The 14,296-nt window shown below is 48.6% G+C and overlaps 7 protein-coding genes across 7 annotated transcripts in view; 3 read left to right on the forward strand and 4 right to left on the reverse strand.

Annotated features, from left to right (window-relative positions):
- Positions 1 to 153: 153 nt before the first annotated feature.
- Positions 154 to 1,750, reverse strand: BT62DRAFT_948088 (aromatic compound dioxygenase). Its single transcript, XM_043188052.1, has 4 exons — positions 1,143 to 1,750; positions 805 to 1,090; positions 735 to 742; positions 154 to 670 (listed from the first exon to the last, which is right to left on the reverse strand). The coding sequence occupies exons 1-4, from the start codon at positions 1,494 to 1,496 to the stop codon at positions 365 to 367; spliced, it is 954 nt and encodes a 317-aa protein (XP_043040622.1). The 5' UTR covers positions 1,497 to 1,750; the 3' UTR covers positions 154 to 364.
- BT62DRAFT_62573 (uncharacterized protein) lies at positions 1,642 to 2,323 on the reverse strand. The gene has a single exon (XM_043181661.1). It carries the CDS (start codon positions 2,192 to 2,194, stop codon positions 1,787 to 1,789), a length of 408 nt encoding a protein of 135 aa, XP_043040623.1. The 5' UTR covers positions 2,195 to 2,323; the 3' UTR covers positions 1,642 to 1,786.
- A 1,781-nt stretch (positions 2,324 to 4,104) lies between these two features.
- BT62DRAFT_930959 (uncharacterized protein) lies at positions 4,105 to 4,765 on the forward strand. The gene is made up of 2 exons (XM_043186039.1): positions 4,105 to 4,400; positions 4,453 to 4,765. The coding sequence occupies exons 1-2, from the start codon at positions 4,248 to 4,250 to the stop codon at positions 4,666 to 4,668; spliced, it is 369 nt and encodes a 122-aa protein (XP_043040624.1). The 5' UTR covers positions 4,105 to 4,247; the 3' UTR covers positions 4,669 to 4,765.
- An 848-nt stretch (positions 4,766 to 5,613) lies between these two features.
- On the reverse strand, positions 5,614 to 7,087 carry BT62DRAFT_993461 (uncharacterized protein). Its single transcript, XM_043190407.1, has 6 exons — positions 6,789 to 7,087; positions 6,544 to 6,737; positions 6,274 to 6,491; positions 5,992 to 6,226; positions 5,888 to 5,933; positions 5,614 to 5,834 (listed from the first exon to the last, which is right to left on the reverse strand). Exons 1-6 carry the CDS (start codon positions 6,891 to 6,893, stop codon positions 5,799 to 5,801), a joined length of 834 nt encoding a protein of 277 aa, XP_043040625.1. The 5' UTR covers positions 6,894 to 7,087; the 3' UTR covers positions 5,614 to 5,798.
- A 259-nt stretch (positions 7,088 to 7,346) lies between these two features.
- On the forward strand, positions 7,347 to 11,507 carry BT62DRAFT_966999 (uncharacterized protein). The gene is made up of 7 exons (XM_043188844.1): positions 7,347 to 7,406; positions 7,462 to 7,521; positions 7,577 to 7,696; positions 7,751 to 7,783; positions 7,837 to 7,923; positions 7,973 to 8,098; positions 8,147 to 11,507. Exons 3-7 carry the CDS (start codon positions 7,694 to 7,696, stop codon positions 11,363 to 11,365), a joined length of 3,468 nt encoding a protein of 1,155 aa, XP_043040626.1. The 5' UTR covers positions 7,347 to 7,406; positions 7,462 to 7,521; positions 7,577 to 7,693; the 3' UTR covers positions 11,366 to 11,507.
- On the forward strand, positions 11,500 to 13,394 carry BT62DRAFT_930963 (FMN-linked oxidoreductase). Its single transcript, XM_043186040.1, has 5 exons — positions 11,500 to 11,845; positions 11,898 to 12,726; positions 12,780 to 13,040; positions 13,087 to 13,174; positions 13,235 to 13,394. The coding sequence occupies exons 2-5, from the start codon at positions 11,950 to 11,952 to the stop codon at positions 13,246 to 13,248; spliced, it is 1,140 nt and encodes a 379-aa protein (XP_043040627.1). The 5' UTR covers positions 11,500 to 11,845; positions 11,898 to 11,949; the 3' UTR covers positions 13,249 to 13,394.
- Positions 13,395 to 13,835: 441 nt separating this feature from the next.
- Positions 13,836 to 14,296, reverse strand: part of BT62DRAFT_993462 (uncharacterized protein) — a 2,781-nt gene continuing 2,320 nt past the window's right edge. The window contains exon 2 of the mRNA XM_043190408.1: positions 13,836 to 14,130. Within this exon, the coding sequence (XP_043040628.1) occupies positions 13,902 to 14,130 (229 nt within the window). The 3' untranslated portion in view covers positions 13,836 to 13,901. The remainder of the gene's footprint in view (positions 14,131 to 14,296) is intronic.

The following is a 14,296-nucleotide window of genomic DNA, read 5'->3' on the forward strand; positions in this document are numbered from 1 at the left end:
CATCAAAGAAACGACAAGGGAATTTTACACGCTAATGGTTCGGGGACCTCTACCGTTCTCAGAAATAATGGGCCAAAGCGAAGCAATACTATCAAGAGTCTCGAGCTTTTCAAACAATGAGAGGCAGTTGAAGACTTTGATGACGAGAATTTGAAGGTGAGGATTTATTTTCACTAAATGGAATCTGAGGTTGATCCGCCTTAGAAAGAGACAGTCGACGCGAAGAACATGAAGGGCTGCTCCGACCGAGCTACGAAGGAATAATAGCGTTGCTTATGCCAGTTTATTCTCATTACTGCTCTGTACTCGTAGCCTCAATGTCAACCCGTAAAAAGGTGGATCGATGCTAAATCCCGTGCCACATCTAGAAAGAAGAGACATTCCACCAAGTTGAGTCGACACCCATAGTGATGTACCCAATGATACCGTTTGCGTAATCCTCTCCATCCATAGGGATGACCGCCAACTCGGGAGACCACCCATTGACAGTCTCCTGGGAGTAGATGGAATCGATGGCGTTGGTGGTCCTCTCGATCTCTGTGTGCGACACATATGGCTCGTACGACATCAAATACTCCGTGATATCATCTGCAATGAAGAATTGACCCGTGTTAGCTGTAGTACCAGTCAAGACGGTCCCGTTGGGCTTAAGGACCCAATTCTGGTGTACCTAGAAGAGAGGAAGGCGCATCGTTAGACTGCATTTCTATATTGGAAAAACAAAATTTATATACTTGAGCGTCTGGAGAAAATAGAATTATCAACTTACATGAGGCGGTAGTAAGGAAGGAAAAGGAGGCGTACGTATATGCACAGTTCTGTCGACATAGAATCCAGGGACAATCGTCTTCATCTCCATCACACCATTGGCATCGGTGGGCCACATCCCTCGGAGAAAGGTGGTATTATCAGTGTGAATATCGAAATTATCATCAATGGTAACGTTAAGCTCCTGTAACAGCTGTTCGAAGGGTGTGTTGGGGTCACGTCCGATGAAGGAGGAATACGATCCGGTAGCGTTACAGTGCCAAAGATCGACGAGCACATTGCGCATAGGCTCGCAGGTATTGATGTCGATGACGCCAACATCCTAAGCACAGATTAGCCAGCGGTACGCGTAAGATCTCGACTGTCGGACGAACCAAGATCAAGGGAATGCCAGCCTGGCCCTCGGTCATATCCTGACGCAAGGTCTGGGATTTAGTCCAAATGTATGGACCAGTAGTTACCTCCGGGGTGAGGATGCAAGTATCATTTTGAATGGTAGGGTAGTAGGGAGATTCAGTCGTGATCGTGACGGATGAGTACGAACCGCTCCGTTTGGTCAAAGCCTCGGCGCGTTTTTCGATCCGTCGCCGTTGCATCTCGCCGACATGGCGTGCACACTTGGCCGAAGCGAGGTCGCGGCTAGCCAACTCCTCCTCGGAACGCTTCTGAGGCGCGTGAGCGACGGAGAGCAAGGCAGAAGCGAGGACAGTGAGAATGGTGACCTTCATGTTCGCGAGGGGGAGGACGACGGGATGAGAAAACTATTGAGAGGAATTTACGCGTTTAAATAAGCCAACGGAGCTTGCTGCGAGAAAACAACAAAGAACATTCCAGTGCGTGCTTTCGGCCTTGAAAAATCTTGGCCAGACAGGCTCAGTGCGAAGAATTCTCCATCGTAAGCAGGGTGAAGACATACCGCATGGGGGCTGAAACTTGTTAGTGATGGTCAATCAGGTTTCTAGCCAATGAGAAGGCGGACAATTGCAAATCCACCTCCAGGAATGAGCGGGAATTTTCTTTAAATCATAATATGGGGACAGAAACGAGCTCGAATATGCGAGCAGGCGGGAGCGCAGCGATGATTTTCTCCATCTGATCGTAATGACCGCTCAAACCCTGGTCTTGCCAAGTTTTTCCGCGTCGAAGAGCGGGAGCCGTGACGACGTTCACTCATTGAACAAAGAATGGAGGTCGGGCTCAAGTGAACTAGGCAGAAACTGGTAGAAAAAAACATTGTTAATGAGAGAAAGTACATTACGATCAATAAAGGCTGGGATTCACGTTGATTTTTCGGCGACTTAGTACTGGAGGCACCTCCGGGACTATTAGTGTCGCAAGCCCACACCTTTACCTTCCTGCATTGCGAGGATTGAGTTGCGTAAGCAAGCCGGTCGGTCGTTTTAACATACACGACTTTTGATGGCATGGCGGGTCGGAGGGGCTGTGTGAGGTTTCGAACTTTTCATGGCACTGACAGTTAATTGCCGTTTGGGTTCTCATATAGATCTACTTAGGTGTTTGTTCATTTCCGAGGGGATTTCGCAGCATATAATCTGGTGTATTTCGTAGTTAGCCCCCATATCACGTTTGCCCAAGATGTAACCTACCTTCAAATTGGCTACTCACTTCGCTTGAGTACGGCCAGGGCATATGCTAGGGAATACTTGGGAATTTAGCGGGAAAAGGTTCTTTGAGCCTTGAGAAGAGCGTATATTATTCGTGGGTAAAGAGAACGCTTGTGCAGGTGTTAACAGAGACTTTTCGGAATGGCTTGTCATGAGAGAAGGGAAACGGGTAGACGGGTGGCGATCCGGATGTCGGCGATAGCCGAAGGCCAAATATGGGCGCCGCTTAAAACGGTCCAGGTCGCCATTTTTTTTCTTGAACTTGAAATGTCCTATAGAATCATTTGAGTGGCTCTCAATTTCTGATGCTATTCCTCGATTTCGCGTTAATATCGTCACCCTCCCTGGACGGTCAAATTTTCACCCGGAATATCCTTAACAAGGCCATGAGAGCTTGCCGAACGATGAAGTGCCAAATCGGACTTAGGTAAGGCGGGTGAGGATGGAACCATGTGTGCATCATACGTGAACCCGAGGGGTCGTGGTGAGAAAACCTGCCCTTACCCGCGAAGGACTGCTGACGAAAAGATGATAGATGTCTCAACTTGTCGAGCTGCTTCATGGCCTCGTGATCTGATTCCAGAGCATCAACGTTTCAGTTAATGATATGTACCGAGAAGAAAATATCAGAAAACGGCAAACCAATATATTCTTATATGCATCTCTCCGATTCGTATCTGCATTTTCGCTGAGGTGTGTTCCTTCTCTGAATGACTTTCCACATAGGTGTATCCCGTTTACCAGCGATTATCGGTAGGCTGGGAATACGGTGGCATTTACACAGCAGCAATATCAAGCCCATGACAGATTCATGATTCAAATTTACCACTGTTGTTACCAGAGAGCTTGTGGAATGCAAGGGGTAGACATGGAAGTGTTTCTTCTATTCCTGCCGCCCAGTTATTTCAGTTAAGGAACCTCGTTCTGGGGACCTTCGATCCCTGGCACACCTATACCGAAACTTTCGCATCTCCTTCGTTTGATATTCAACGGGCACTATCAACCGATCGGATGTGCAGAAACGTTCTCATCCAGTTCCACGTTGGTTGAGAACGGGTCCGGGACCAGTTGCTCCTGCCAATTCACGGGTGATGGTCGGTATCGGTTGAACGAAGTCGCCATCAGCAGCATGGCTTCTTGTTTGGACGGATCAATGCCGTTAAATGTTTGCTTGCTTGCTTGTTGACCTTGTGCTACGTCTCCGTCTCTTTTCACTTTCTTCCATGCTTGTTACCATATTTTATTACCTTTGGAACTCTCTCGCTATACATTTTATAATTTCATTTCCCCCCGCATTTTTCCGCGATTGGCTGATCGAGGCAATTTGGTAATATGCGGGGTTCGATCATGTGTCTCGGCAGCGGCTGCCGGTGATTCAGTAAGTATACGACGATGCAGATGCACCTTTCCTTCTGGTTTCAACCACCACTGCCACCACTGCCACTTCCTGGCAGTCGCCTTCATTGTCATCTTTATCGTCGTTGTCGCCCCTCGTTCCCATCGTTCTTGACGATGGTGAGTCTACCTTGGAGCTCACTTACGACACCCCCGACACTGACTGGTTTACCTGTTTCCTCCGCGGCCAAGCCCACCCAGGTCCAGGCTCGATCTTCTGATACGTTGCCGAGAGGGCCAGAGGGCCTCGACGCCCATAGCTTCCAGCACGAGAACGAGCAGGCGAATAAAATCATTCACATGCAGCACAGAGAGGCACTGAGACTTGCTCTGGGAAGCATTCTCTCGCCTGTGCGCCTTTCTTTTTCTTTCGCCCAATTACCGTTTTCTCACGTTAGTTAATGGTAGAAACGCCGGTCGAACTCGCGCTCGACGTCTGGCACAGCGAGCCCTGCACATATGTACTACACGACCCATCCGCCACATTCGCCATACCCGCCACCACCGCCTCACTCGACTCCAGCACAATCCGAATCGACGAGCAACTATCTCCTTTCCCCGCAAGGGCACCTTATCTCCCACTCCCATACGCCTTCGCGTTTGTGCCAATCGGTGGGTATCGCACACTGCTATTGGCTAAAGTTTAACAGTGCTATCTACTTAGGACTCGGCGACTGAGTACCCTTCGTCATCTCAGCCGTCGCCCCGCAGTAGCCCCGGCCCAGATTCCCCAGTTGCACCACCAAGTCCTGTAAGTACCGGTTCGCCAGCTATACATGCTCCGGCACCTGGAACGGGTACTCCAAACAAGGCTAAGTTTATCGAGACGTTGCAGTCTAAGAGCGCGTGGGACGCGTTGATTCATGGTCCGTTTTCTTAAATTTGGTAGCTAGGTCCCTGTGTATCATATTTGTATGCATTTTTGTCGTAAAGCTAGGGCTAGGAATAATATGTATTTCTAGCTGAATGCCTCCGTGCTTTCACTGATAGTGATCATTGGTGTCATGGCCGCTACCAGATTGGCGTTTACATTCAGACGATGAGAGACGACGTCCCTCCCGGCCGCTGTGATGGCCCCTTTGTGAAGCTTCTGCTGTAGACAGTCTTAGATAATACGCCAATGGCGCATATATCCTCAGACAGGCCGCTTAGAAAGTCAATTTAGAAAGAGAGACTATCGAGACTTTGGTAACCAGAGTACAAAGATAAAAGTCTAAGATATAGGCACTGTCGAAGAATTGCCGCAGAGCCCATGAGAACTTGTTGGAGACTAGGTGTATGTCAATGTCATGTAACACATCCTACTCTTTTTGTCAAGTTGTGCTTCTGGCCCGCCACTGATGTAGCAGGGAATCCACTCCATGTCGGGTTGTGGCCTCGTGATAAGAGCAAAATGAGGATTCCCGTGTACTGTTGCAAGCTTTCTTCACTCCTGTTTGAGGGAACAATTATCGGTGTACGACGTGTCAAATGAATTCAAAGCAAACATTCTAATCACAGAATCTTCGTCATTGTCATCTTGGGCCGGTACGAGGCACTCCTAGGAATGAAAACATTCACGGGTTGAAAAAAGAAGTAGATACGTAAAGAGCATACTTGCAGAACTGAGATCTGAAAGAACATTGATTTCTTTTTAGAGTTGTTCCAGAGCTGAATTTTAGAAGGCATGTTGCCATCGCATGCTTCGAAATTAGTCTCCACCACCGATGTTAGCCTCGTCTGAATGAATTATTGATGGCCGCTAGTCCAGACAGGGTGTAGTTCATGGGAACAGATTCTCGATTGCCTTGAGATTGGTCTATTAGACCAGTTTCAGTTTCCCGTGATCATGATGATGGATACGTCCTCATTTACATAACGTTTTCGAAATATATTCTGTCGGAAGGTCTGCTCGGTATTTCATTCGCGCCATGCAGCGCAAGACCGACCATGGACCATATGGGTTATTTGTTTCACGTAGAAAGATATGTAGCAAAGATATCATTCCATACAACAACTTTTACTTCATGCTTACGAGTCCGAATCGGCGTCAGAGTCGGAGTCAAACTGCCAGGAAGCCTCAAAATCATAAGAACGTCAAGCTTCATGGAGAAACGTACTATATCTCGCCCTTCGTCATCGATTTCTGTCCATGGCCGAGGAAAGCTGGGAAAAGAAATATAGTTAAGTCGAAAGTCCGAGTCTTCACAGTAGAATCACGCACTCTTTAACCAAGATTTTGTCCGCCGGTGCTCCCCGTTCGACTGAACCACCTCGTAAGGCCTTCAAACGGTACATAGGAACGAAGCTGTCGGACTCCGCATTCTTTGTTCCCTGCCACCTCAAGCCAGACACACTGTCACCTGATATGCTGAATCCAGTATTTACTGATGGACTAATAGCTGGTGCTACGGGAATCGGAATACTCGCGGTGACAGTCACACCCACATCCCGCTTCCCTATAGGAGGGCATTAGGAATATGATCATGCAGTGCACAGAGCTCACCTTTGTTGTTCATGAGCAAGTCATAATGGCTGCAAGTATATGTTTCCGTGACGATGCCCTTGGCCGTGAAGAGGCCTATTTCTTCGAGCTTTCGCACCCACGTCTCGACGATGGGAAGAATAGAATACTTGACGCCGTGCATGTACAGCAGAACACCGCGCTCCGTATCAAGCTGAAATTTGGCAGTCACATTTCCGTCTACCATTCCAGTTAATCCTCTGTCACAGGCTCTCAGTTCGAACACGATAGAAGAATCGAGCAAGAACCTACGCTCCGACCCCAAAGGGAAGGTCAATTCGCCTGACATTTTTGGTTTGCTTGAAAATGTGTTCGATGGTGGTAGTATTTCGAGGATCATTCCAGTCGTGGGCCGCCATAATGTCCCTCGAATCGGGGTGCTCGAATATGTTCCCCTCGCGTTGAAAACTCCCGGTTTTCTTGTCAAGGGTTCCAAAGTCACCTATCTAGATACAGCATCAGAGGGCACTGAATTTGCATGCAACGAGGCCACTGGCCGTAATAGATAGACCATTAGGATTCAGATATTCGTGGTTGATCTTCCAAAAGAGATCGATGCACTTTCTTTGCTCAGTGCGAGAGTTACCAGGAATCCATTTCATCGCCAGCAGCTGGAATAGAAAGATGGTGCGGTAGATACCGGTACTACATGATAATCGTGATGTTCTTTCACTGAGGAAGTGTTGTTGAAGCCGAATGCCGGTGTCTAAAATTAGTTGCCGGTCCTGGCTGAGAGGGTGGCGAAAGTCACTTCTCTCACGAAAGGCTCGCGCAGTCGCTGACAGGCATAAAGGCTTGGTCGATTGCGAAAACCTCCAGCTACAATACGTGTACTGGCTTATATATATATATGGTAGGAATAACAAATACGGGCTAAACCGGGGAGACCGGGGAAAGAGGGAAAAACGTCAGGTAAAAGTATCGGGCCGTGACTCGTAACACTGGCTTTGCTGCCTCAAAGTTACCAAACACGGATCGCTACCACCACCACAACACGAAGAGAATTTTTTTGGGATGATGGGCGCTTGTTCTATTGCAGCGGTTATCGCCATCGCGGAGCGTTTTACATACAGCGGATTGTTTCAACTGCAACTATTTCTCTTACTCCGACCATGGTACGATGTGCACGGTCGACAGCAAGCTCGCGATAACTAAAGCCATATACATTAGGATCATACAGAGAATGCTGCTTTCGTTAACGAAATATTGACTACTCGTGAGGATGGCATGGTGAGCAGAGTCCCTTTCCTTGTAAGGGCCGTTGACGCTGACAATGATATAACAGCCAACGTTTCAGGTAAATCGTCTGCAAGCGTCTGTACACACTTGATCATCGGGACGGCCCTTCCAGTGGAATATACAATATCCTGAGAGCCTTCGCCAAGAATTGCTCGCGCAAGGAATGGTAAGTTGGCTATTCTGTGTCAAACCTCGGCTTCTAACACGGTTTTCCTGATAGACAGAGGATGAGTGGGACGAAACGCAACAAAATGTTGGTTTATCGATGCGCGTGTAGTCCTCCATTATCTCACACTTCATATCCAGGCGAACAGGGTTCTGAATGTGCCGGCAGTAACCAATCTCTTTAGCGGTTTAATGTCGATATCGGATGAGCAAGCAATATCTATTCGGGTGGGTGACAAATCTCAGTTACTGAGTACCGCGCTTATCATATATACAGTTTGCTTTGATGGAGGACGAAGAAGGGGACGAAGAAGAAAACGAGGGGGATGAGAACGAGGAGTTCACATTAGAATCCCCTCATCGAACTGATACGCCCGATACTGTCCAAGAAGTACCCCTCACGGTCAGTCACATCATTCACGTCCACAATCTGATTTTCATGTTCCTTCAGAGATCACAAAGCAGCGAAAACTCGCCAGCGTCGAGGAGCTCTTCTTTTAATCTCCCAGGCCCATCGAGCACTTCACAAGAACTCGTCGACGACGATGCTCATATTGATGTTCTTATTTATGGCATTGCTGTAGCTCAAGGAGCGCTTAGGGACCTGAAGCATGCCACGTTGGACGAATCCCAATGGTCCAACTTTATAGAAAACTGTGATGCCGTCGACAATCAGGTCACAGCACGTTTGACAAGGGGTTTGGCGCCTTTGTACTTGTCCTTCGCCTCTCTCTACACTATGGCACTGTACAGACATTCAGAGGCATCTGACTCCCACCGCAGTACCGATCTAGATCGCCTTGTCGATTTCGGCGAATCTGCAATTTATGCTGTAGAGCGGTGTTCTCCAGCAGTTCCGGATATAGCTGTCATCCATCACAATGTAGGAAACGGATATTATCGACGGAGCCTTACTATCAGCGGCGACGATATCGAACTTGCCATTGGGCACTTCGATCTTGCTATCGCTATTGGGAGTACGGCCCCAGGTCGTATGGCGATGTTCCTGACATGCTCTGCCCGCGCACTCGCAAGCAGATACGAATCATCCCATAACTTTGAGGACCTGCAATCTGCTATCGACAAGAATGAACAAGCGCTCTCTCTTCTATCTTCAGATGATCCCACCTTGAACAGCACTCGTGCCATCTGTCTTATCAATGGAGGGAATCTGCTCATCCACCGATACGACATTTCCTTGGAGCGCGATATCGCATACTTAAAGAAGGCGATTTCGTATCTTCAGGAAACGCTTCAATTGTGCGAACAGGAGAATTCTGACACTTCACGTTCTCTGCAAGCTCTCGGACACGCTAAACTCAGATATTTCTTCAGGACTCTGAGCCCGCCGAGTCTTGCGGGGGCAGTTGATTGCTTCGAAAAAGCCAGCTTTTGTAACGAAGGCCACATTTCATTTCCCTTGATCGCCCACAACCTTGCGCTTGGACATGCCTTTTCCTATTTCTTCTCGCCAAAGTCGGGATCACACCAAGGTGACGCTGATCTTGCTAAAGCCATCATGTGGATAGAGAAGGCTTTGAAGCACCGTCCCTTCCCACACGCACATCGCCCGTCGTCTCTACTCATTTACAATTGGTGCTTACTTGAAATTCTGAAAACCCTTTCCCTGTTTCAGGAGTCCCACTTGCAGAAACTCGATACAAATTTGCAGGAGCTTGAGAGAGGTGACACTGCGGTAGTGGTGACCGCGCTGAAACACAGAGCGTCTCTCGCAACGTGGCGGTACAGCGAGACAAAGGATCACAAACACCTTGTCGATTCCCTACAGTACAGCGAAGCTGCCATGAAGACCACGCAGGAATTCAGCCATGGGCAATACCCTTCTTTTCCTCTCGATATATGCGAAGTAGCCATGATGCGTTTGCGGGTCTTGAAGCTGAAGAGCAGTGTAGATGAAGATGTGACGGTCAAGGGACAAATCAACCAAGCCTTTGAATCGTTCGAGCGGGCGTCCAGCATGTCTGCATCCACCTGTGACATCATGGACCAGCTCTCGATTGCTTCCATTTGGGTTTCGCAGGCTTTGGAGATGAAGCATCGTTCCGTGGCTTTGGCCTATCCTGTATTATTGCGCATTCTTCGTGGCTGCATAAACCTTAACCCAGCAATCGAGATCAAATACGCCATAGCTGGGATCCTTAAACCTATATCTCCCGCTGATGTCGCCGCCGCTATGATGGGATTGGGATCCAGCGCTTCGAACCTCGCCCGGGCCGTCGAATTCCTTGAATACGGAAGGCATATTACCCTTTCCCACATCCATGCATTGCGGCACGTCGAAGAAAAGGTTCATAATCTGGAAAACGTGGACTCGGAGGCTGTGATTCGTTTTGAGGCTGTCTGCAAGCAACTAGACCGCAACATTCACGGGCTGTTCTTGTCTAGTGGCTGGAAGTGGACCTCGGCGTTTGTTCCTGGCGAGACCATGGACTTGAAGACTCCGCTGGTATGGGAAGATTTTCTTCAGAGTCACAGTAATGTTATGCAGGAAAGGGAAGAGGCGTCTGCGCAGCTTCTGAGCGAAGACGTTCCTGCCACATCACGCATCGATCCTTTACCCTCTTATGCCGATCTCAAACAGGCAGCAAACGGCGGGGCCATCGTCATATTCAATTTCAGTAAATATGGGTGCGACGCTCTCATCATTGTCGGCGTGCGAGAGTCACCCGTCCGAGTCTCGCTGGGAGGAGAGAAAGAGTATCAGTATTTCGTATCGCTTGCTAGTGCACTTGAGAGCTTTGTGAAACTCGACGACACAGTCGAATCAGACAGGAAGCTTCAGAAAGTCTTGAAGGCGCTGTGGAGGAAAGCCGTCGAACCTGTTACTAAGGAGTTGAACGAGCTGGGCGTTCAAATTGGGTCGCGATTATGGTTATTACCCACTGGTCTGGCGCGCCTCTTCCCCTTGCACGCCGCTGACCCTTATAAAAGCAAGGGATTCGACCCTTCAGATCTCTCGTCTTTATACACGGTCTCCTACATCTCGACCCTTGGCACGCTATCGATGGCAAAGGCGTCGCGCACCCTAGCACGGCGTGATGAGCCTCCCAAAATTTTGTTCATTGCTGATGACGGCGAAGGAAATCCAGCAGTCGAAGGACTGCCCCACGTGAAAAGCGAAAAAGAGATGATCGCGAAAGAGTTTGGAGACCGAGCCACCTGCCTCTTCAGGGAGCAAGCGACGCTTGACGCTGTGCTGGCGAACCTGCCCTCACATCCGTGGGTCCAATTCGGTTGTCACGGCACCTTTGATCCAGAAAGACCTTTTCAATCATGTTTCATCCTCAATGGGCAGAGTCTCACTCTACCAGCGATCATGCGTTCTCGTTCGTTTAAAGGAGAGTTTGCGTTTTATTCCGCTTGTAATACGGCAAGTCCACAGGATCCGACGTCCGGTGAAGTTGTCAATCTTGCTTCAGCGATGGAGATTTGTGGTTTCCGAAGCGTGGTTGGGACTATGTACCCCATTTACGACGATTTCGCTGCCGACGTTTGTCGGGAATTCTACAGGAGTGCCAGGTCCAGAGGCTGGACAGATGTTGCATACAGTCTAAAGGACAGCATCTTGGAGCTGAGGAGGAGAATGTGGGTGGAGACGAGGGAATTGGGTATTCGCAAGTGGATTGCGTATATTCACATTGGTATCTAGCCAGTCACTCGATTGAGGCTAAGTTAGGTAGAGCAGTGCAAAGACGATGATTTCATTGGGCTCTAAATAGGCATGCATATTGATTGTATGTTCGTTGCGAACCGCAGACACGATGTGATTTGGTTCAATTTTAGCTTGTGACAAATGAAATTGTGATCCTCATCCTCATCATTCCACTGCACGGTAAGGAAAACAGGAAACTGCACTATGAAACAATCGTAATGCCTATTGTGGTCAGATGCAAGGCGCGACCAGATATTTACAGATGTGCAATAAATTGAATCAACACACGGTTCCCACACACGCCGAGTCACAGCGACTGATAGGTCCTTGGATTTAGTGATGACTGATCCTTTGGAATATTTCTGTCAGCGTAAGGACGACTGCCATTCTGACACGTCGCAACTTGGTCTGTAGGTAGGCCTTTTATTTATAGAAGACGGATATTCGGGTAAATAGCATGCAAATTGATATCGCGCACTGAGATAAACAATCAGAGATGTGTTGGTTTTCGGATATGGGGATGACCGACCATCACATAAAGGACTGTCCTCCAACGCGTTCAATTACCATCGACCTGCACCATGTCCTCTAAGCTATTCCAGCCGACCAAGGTCGGGACAATGATCTTTCAAAACAGGGTCGTCCTCGCACCCATGACGCGCATGAGAGCGTCGCAGGCGAACGTGCCGCACCTCCCAATCGCGAAGGACTATTATGCTCAACGAGCACACACGCCAGGAACCTTCCTCATCTCTGAAGCGACGATCATTGCGGCTAAGGCTGGGGGGAGGGACTATGCTCCCGGTATATGGAGTGACGAGCAAATAGAAGTATGGAAACAGGCGCGTATCCATGTTTCGCCTCTTCTATTCCCATTACTTAAATTTAATCAGATCACGGATGCTGTCCACGAAAAAGGATGCTTCATATATTGCCAACTGTGGGCCCTAGGGCGATCAGGGTTTCCTGAAACCCTCGACAGGGAAGGGTTCCCATATGTTTCTGTTTCGGACGTCCCGTTGACGGGTCGTTCTCGCGCACCACGACCGCTCACAGTGCCTGAGATCAAAGAATACTCTGGGCTATATGCGCAGGCAGCGTTGAACGCTGTGAAAGCTGGCTTTGACGGCGTCGAGATCAACGGAGCGCAAGGACACCTCTTGGATCAGTTTACTCGCGACGGGCCAAATACTCGGACGGACGAGTACGGAGGGAGTATCGAAAACAGGGTAAAGTTCCCGCTGGAGGTCATCGACGCGGTCGTGAAGGCGGTGGGTGCAGAGCGGACCGCATATAGGATCACTCCATGGAGTGGCTACCAAGGTATGGCTTTTTTTTTCATTCAAGTAGGCGAAAAGCTGAATAGGTGTCAGACATGAACATGAAGGAGTCAAAGCCGACGTTTGCGCACCTCGTCTCGCAGACAAAGTCCCAACATCCCGACCTTGCCTACCTCCACATCATGGAGCCCCGCATTTTTGGCAATTTCGATCGCGAGACGGTCGGCCCCGACGAAGAGAACGACTTTATTCGGAACATATGGGCACCCAAGACGCTCATCGCTGCGGGCGGGTACAATAGGCAGACTGCCATGGAGGCTGCCGACAAGACGGGAGACTTGATTGCATTTGGAAGGCATTTCGTTTCGAATGTGAGCATCCACGACTGCGGTCTGTCCTGAAATTCATGACTGGTACTTAGACTGCAGAAAGACGTACCTCTCAGCCCGTACAATAGAGAGACATTCTACATCCCAGACTACCACCCAGAGGGATATACTGACTATCCCTTTGCTAATGCCTAGGTCTGTTGACCAGCAATTAGATTTAGAATGAAATAGAGTAGAAAAGCACAATCAGCACTTGCCTTTCCTAATGTGAACGATCTTCCAACTTGGCTGGAGTGAGCGATGGTAAACACCACCCCGGTATCTAGTACCACCTAAAAATATTTTGCAACAAAAAGATTGCTGTCCCATGGAGGAGGCAAGGATCGAGTCGACATGAGAGTAACAAGTCAAGTGTGTCGGCTAGTTCCGGTACCTTTTTCTTTGCATCCACCTTGAATGGATCACAGGATGGGCATATTTTCTCAGCGATTACCAGTCCTTGATATATCCGTCAAGTAGACACTCCCAGGATGAGTGGTGCTTTTGATAATCCTCCAAGATATCTCAGGGAACCAGACGTATGTATTTTGAATGATGGTGGTAATATCTTGAACTTTTGGCGGTCACGTTAAGGACAGGGTGATACAAACTTAGAACGGACGACGGTGATTCCGTTGCTTGAACAGCTTTTAGAAGCGTGCCGTGCCCGAAGCTTAACGGCGCTGATTGGTTCAGGATGTTTATCGAGTTCAACTATGAGAAAAATGATTCATAGTAGTACATGGAGGGAACACTTCTTTAGACCATCTGATTTTCTAATGAAATTCAGCTAGCTTGCCAGTGATCGAATTCAGAAGAGAGCACATTTATTTGACAACGAAAAATATAAAGGCTACAAGAAAGTGTGAGGACTACAATCTAGTACTAGGCACCCTCTTTGAGCTGGTCATTATGTACTATGAGAGCCGAACCAGCGAATTCATTACAGATCTCGACGATGGCTGAGTAAGAAACACAGGCCTGCAGAGTTTCGTCATCAAAGGACCCCGTGGGTCCACGGTCCTTGTACACCTTATGATGGTTCTTCCCATCGAACCCCTGCAGGAACTGCTGGCGAATGCAATTTATCCAGGGCTGAAAGTCAGTGAAGCCACTGTTTACCACAGGAGAGAATGAGTCATGTCCCGTAAAAAAAAAGGCCTTCTCCTTCTTCAAACCATCACGATCAAGTTTATACCAGCTGTCGAATGGGGAATGGACATGCGTGCGTTCCAGGATCGGGCGTCCGTCAAGATCTTGGTTAGCCACAACCTCGTAAC

This window comes from Guyanagaster necrorhizus (genome assembly GCF_019112545.1).
Source record: "Guyanagaster necrorhizus MCA 3950 unplaced genomic scaffold BT62scaffold_10, whole genome shotgun sequence".
Taxonomy (NCBI): Eukaryota; Fungi; Basidiomycota; class Agaricomycetes; order Agaricales; family Physalacriaceae; genus Guyanagaster; species Guyanagaster necrorhizus.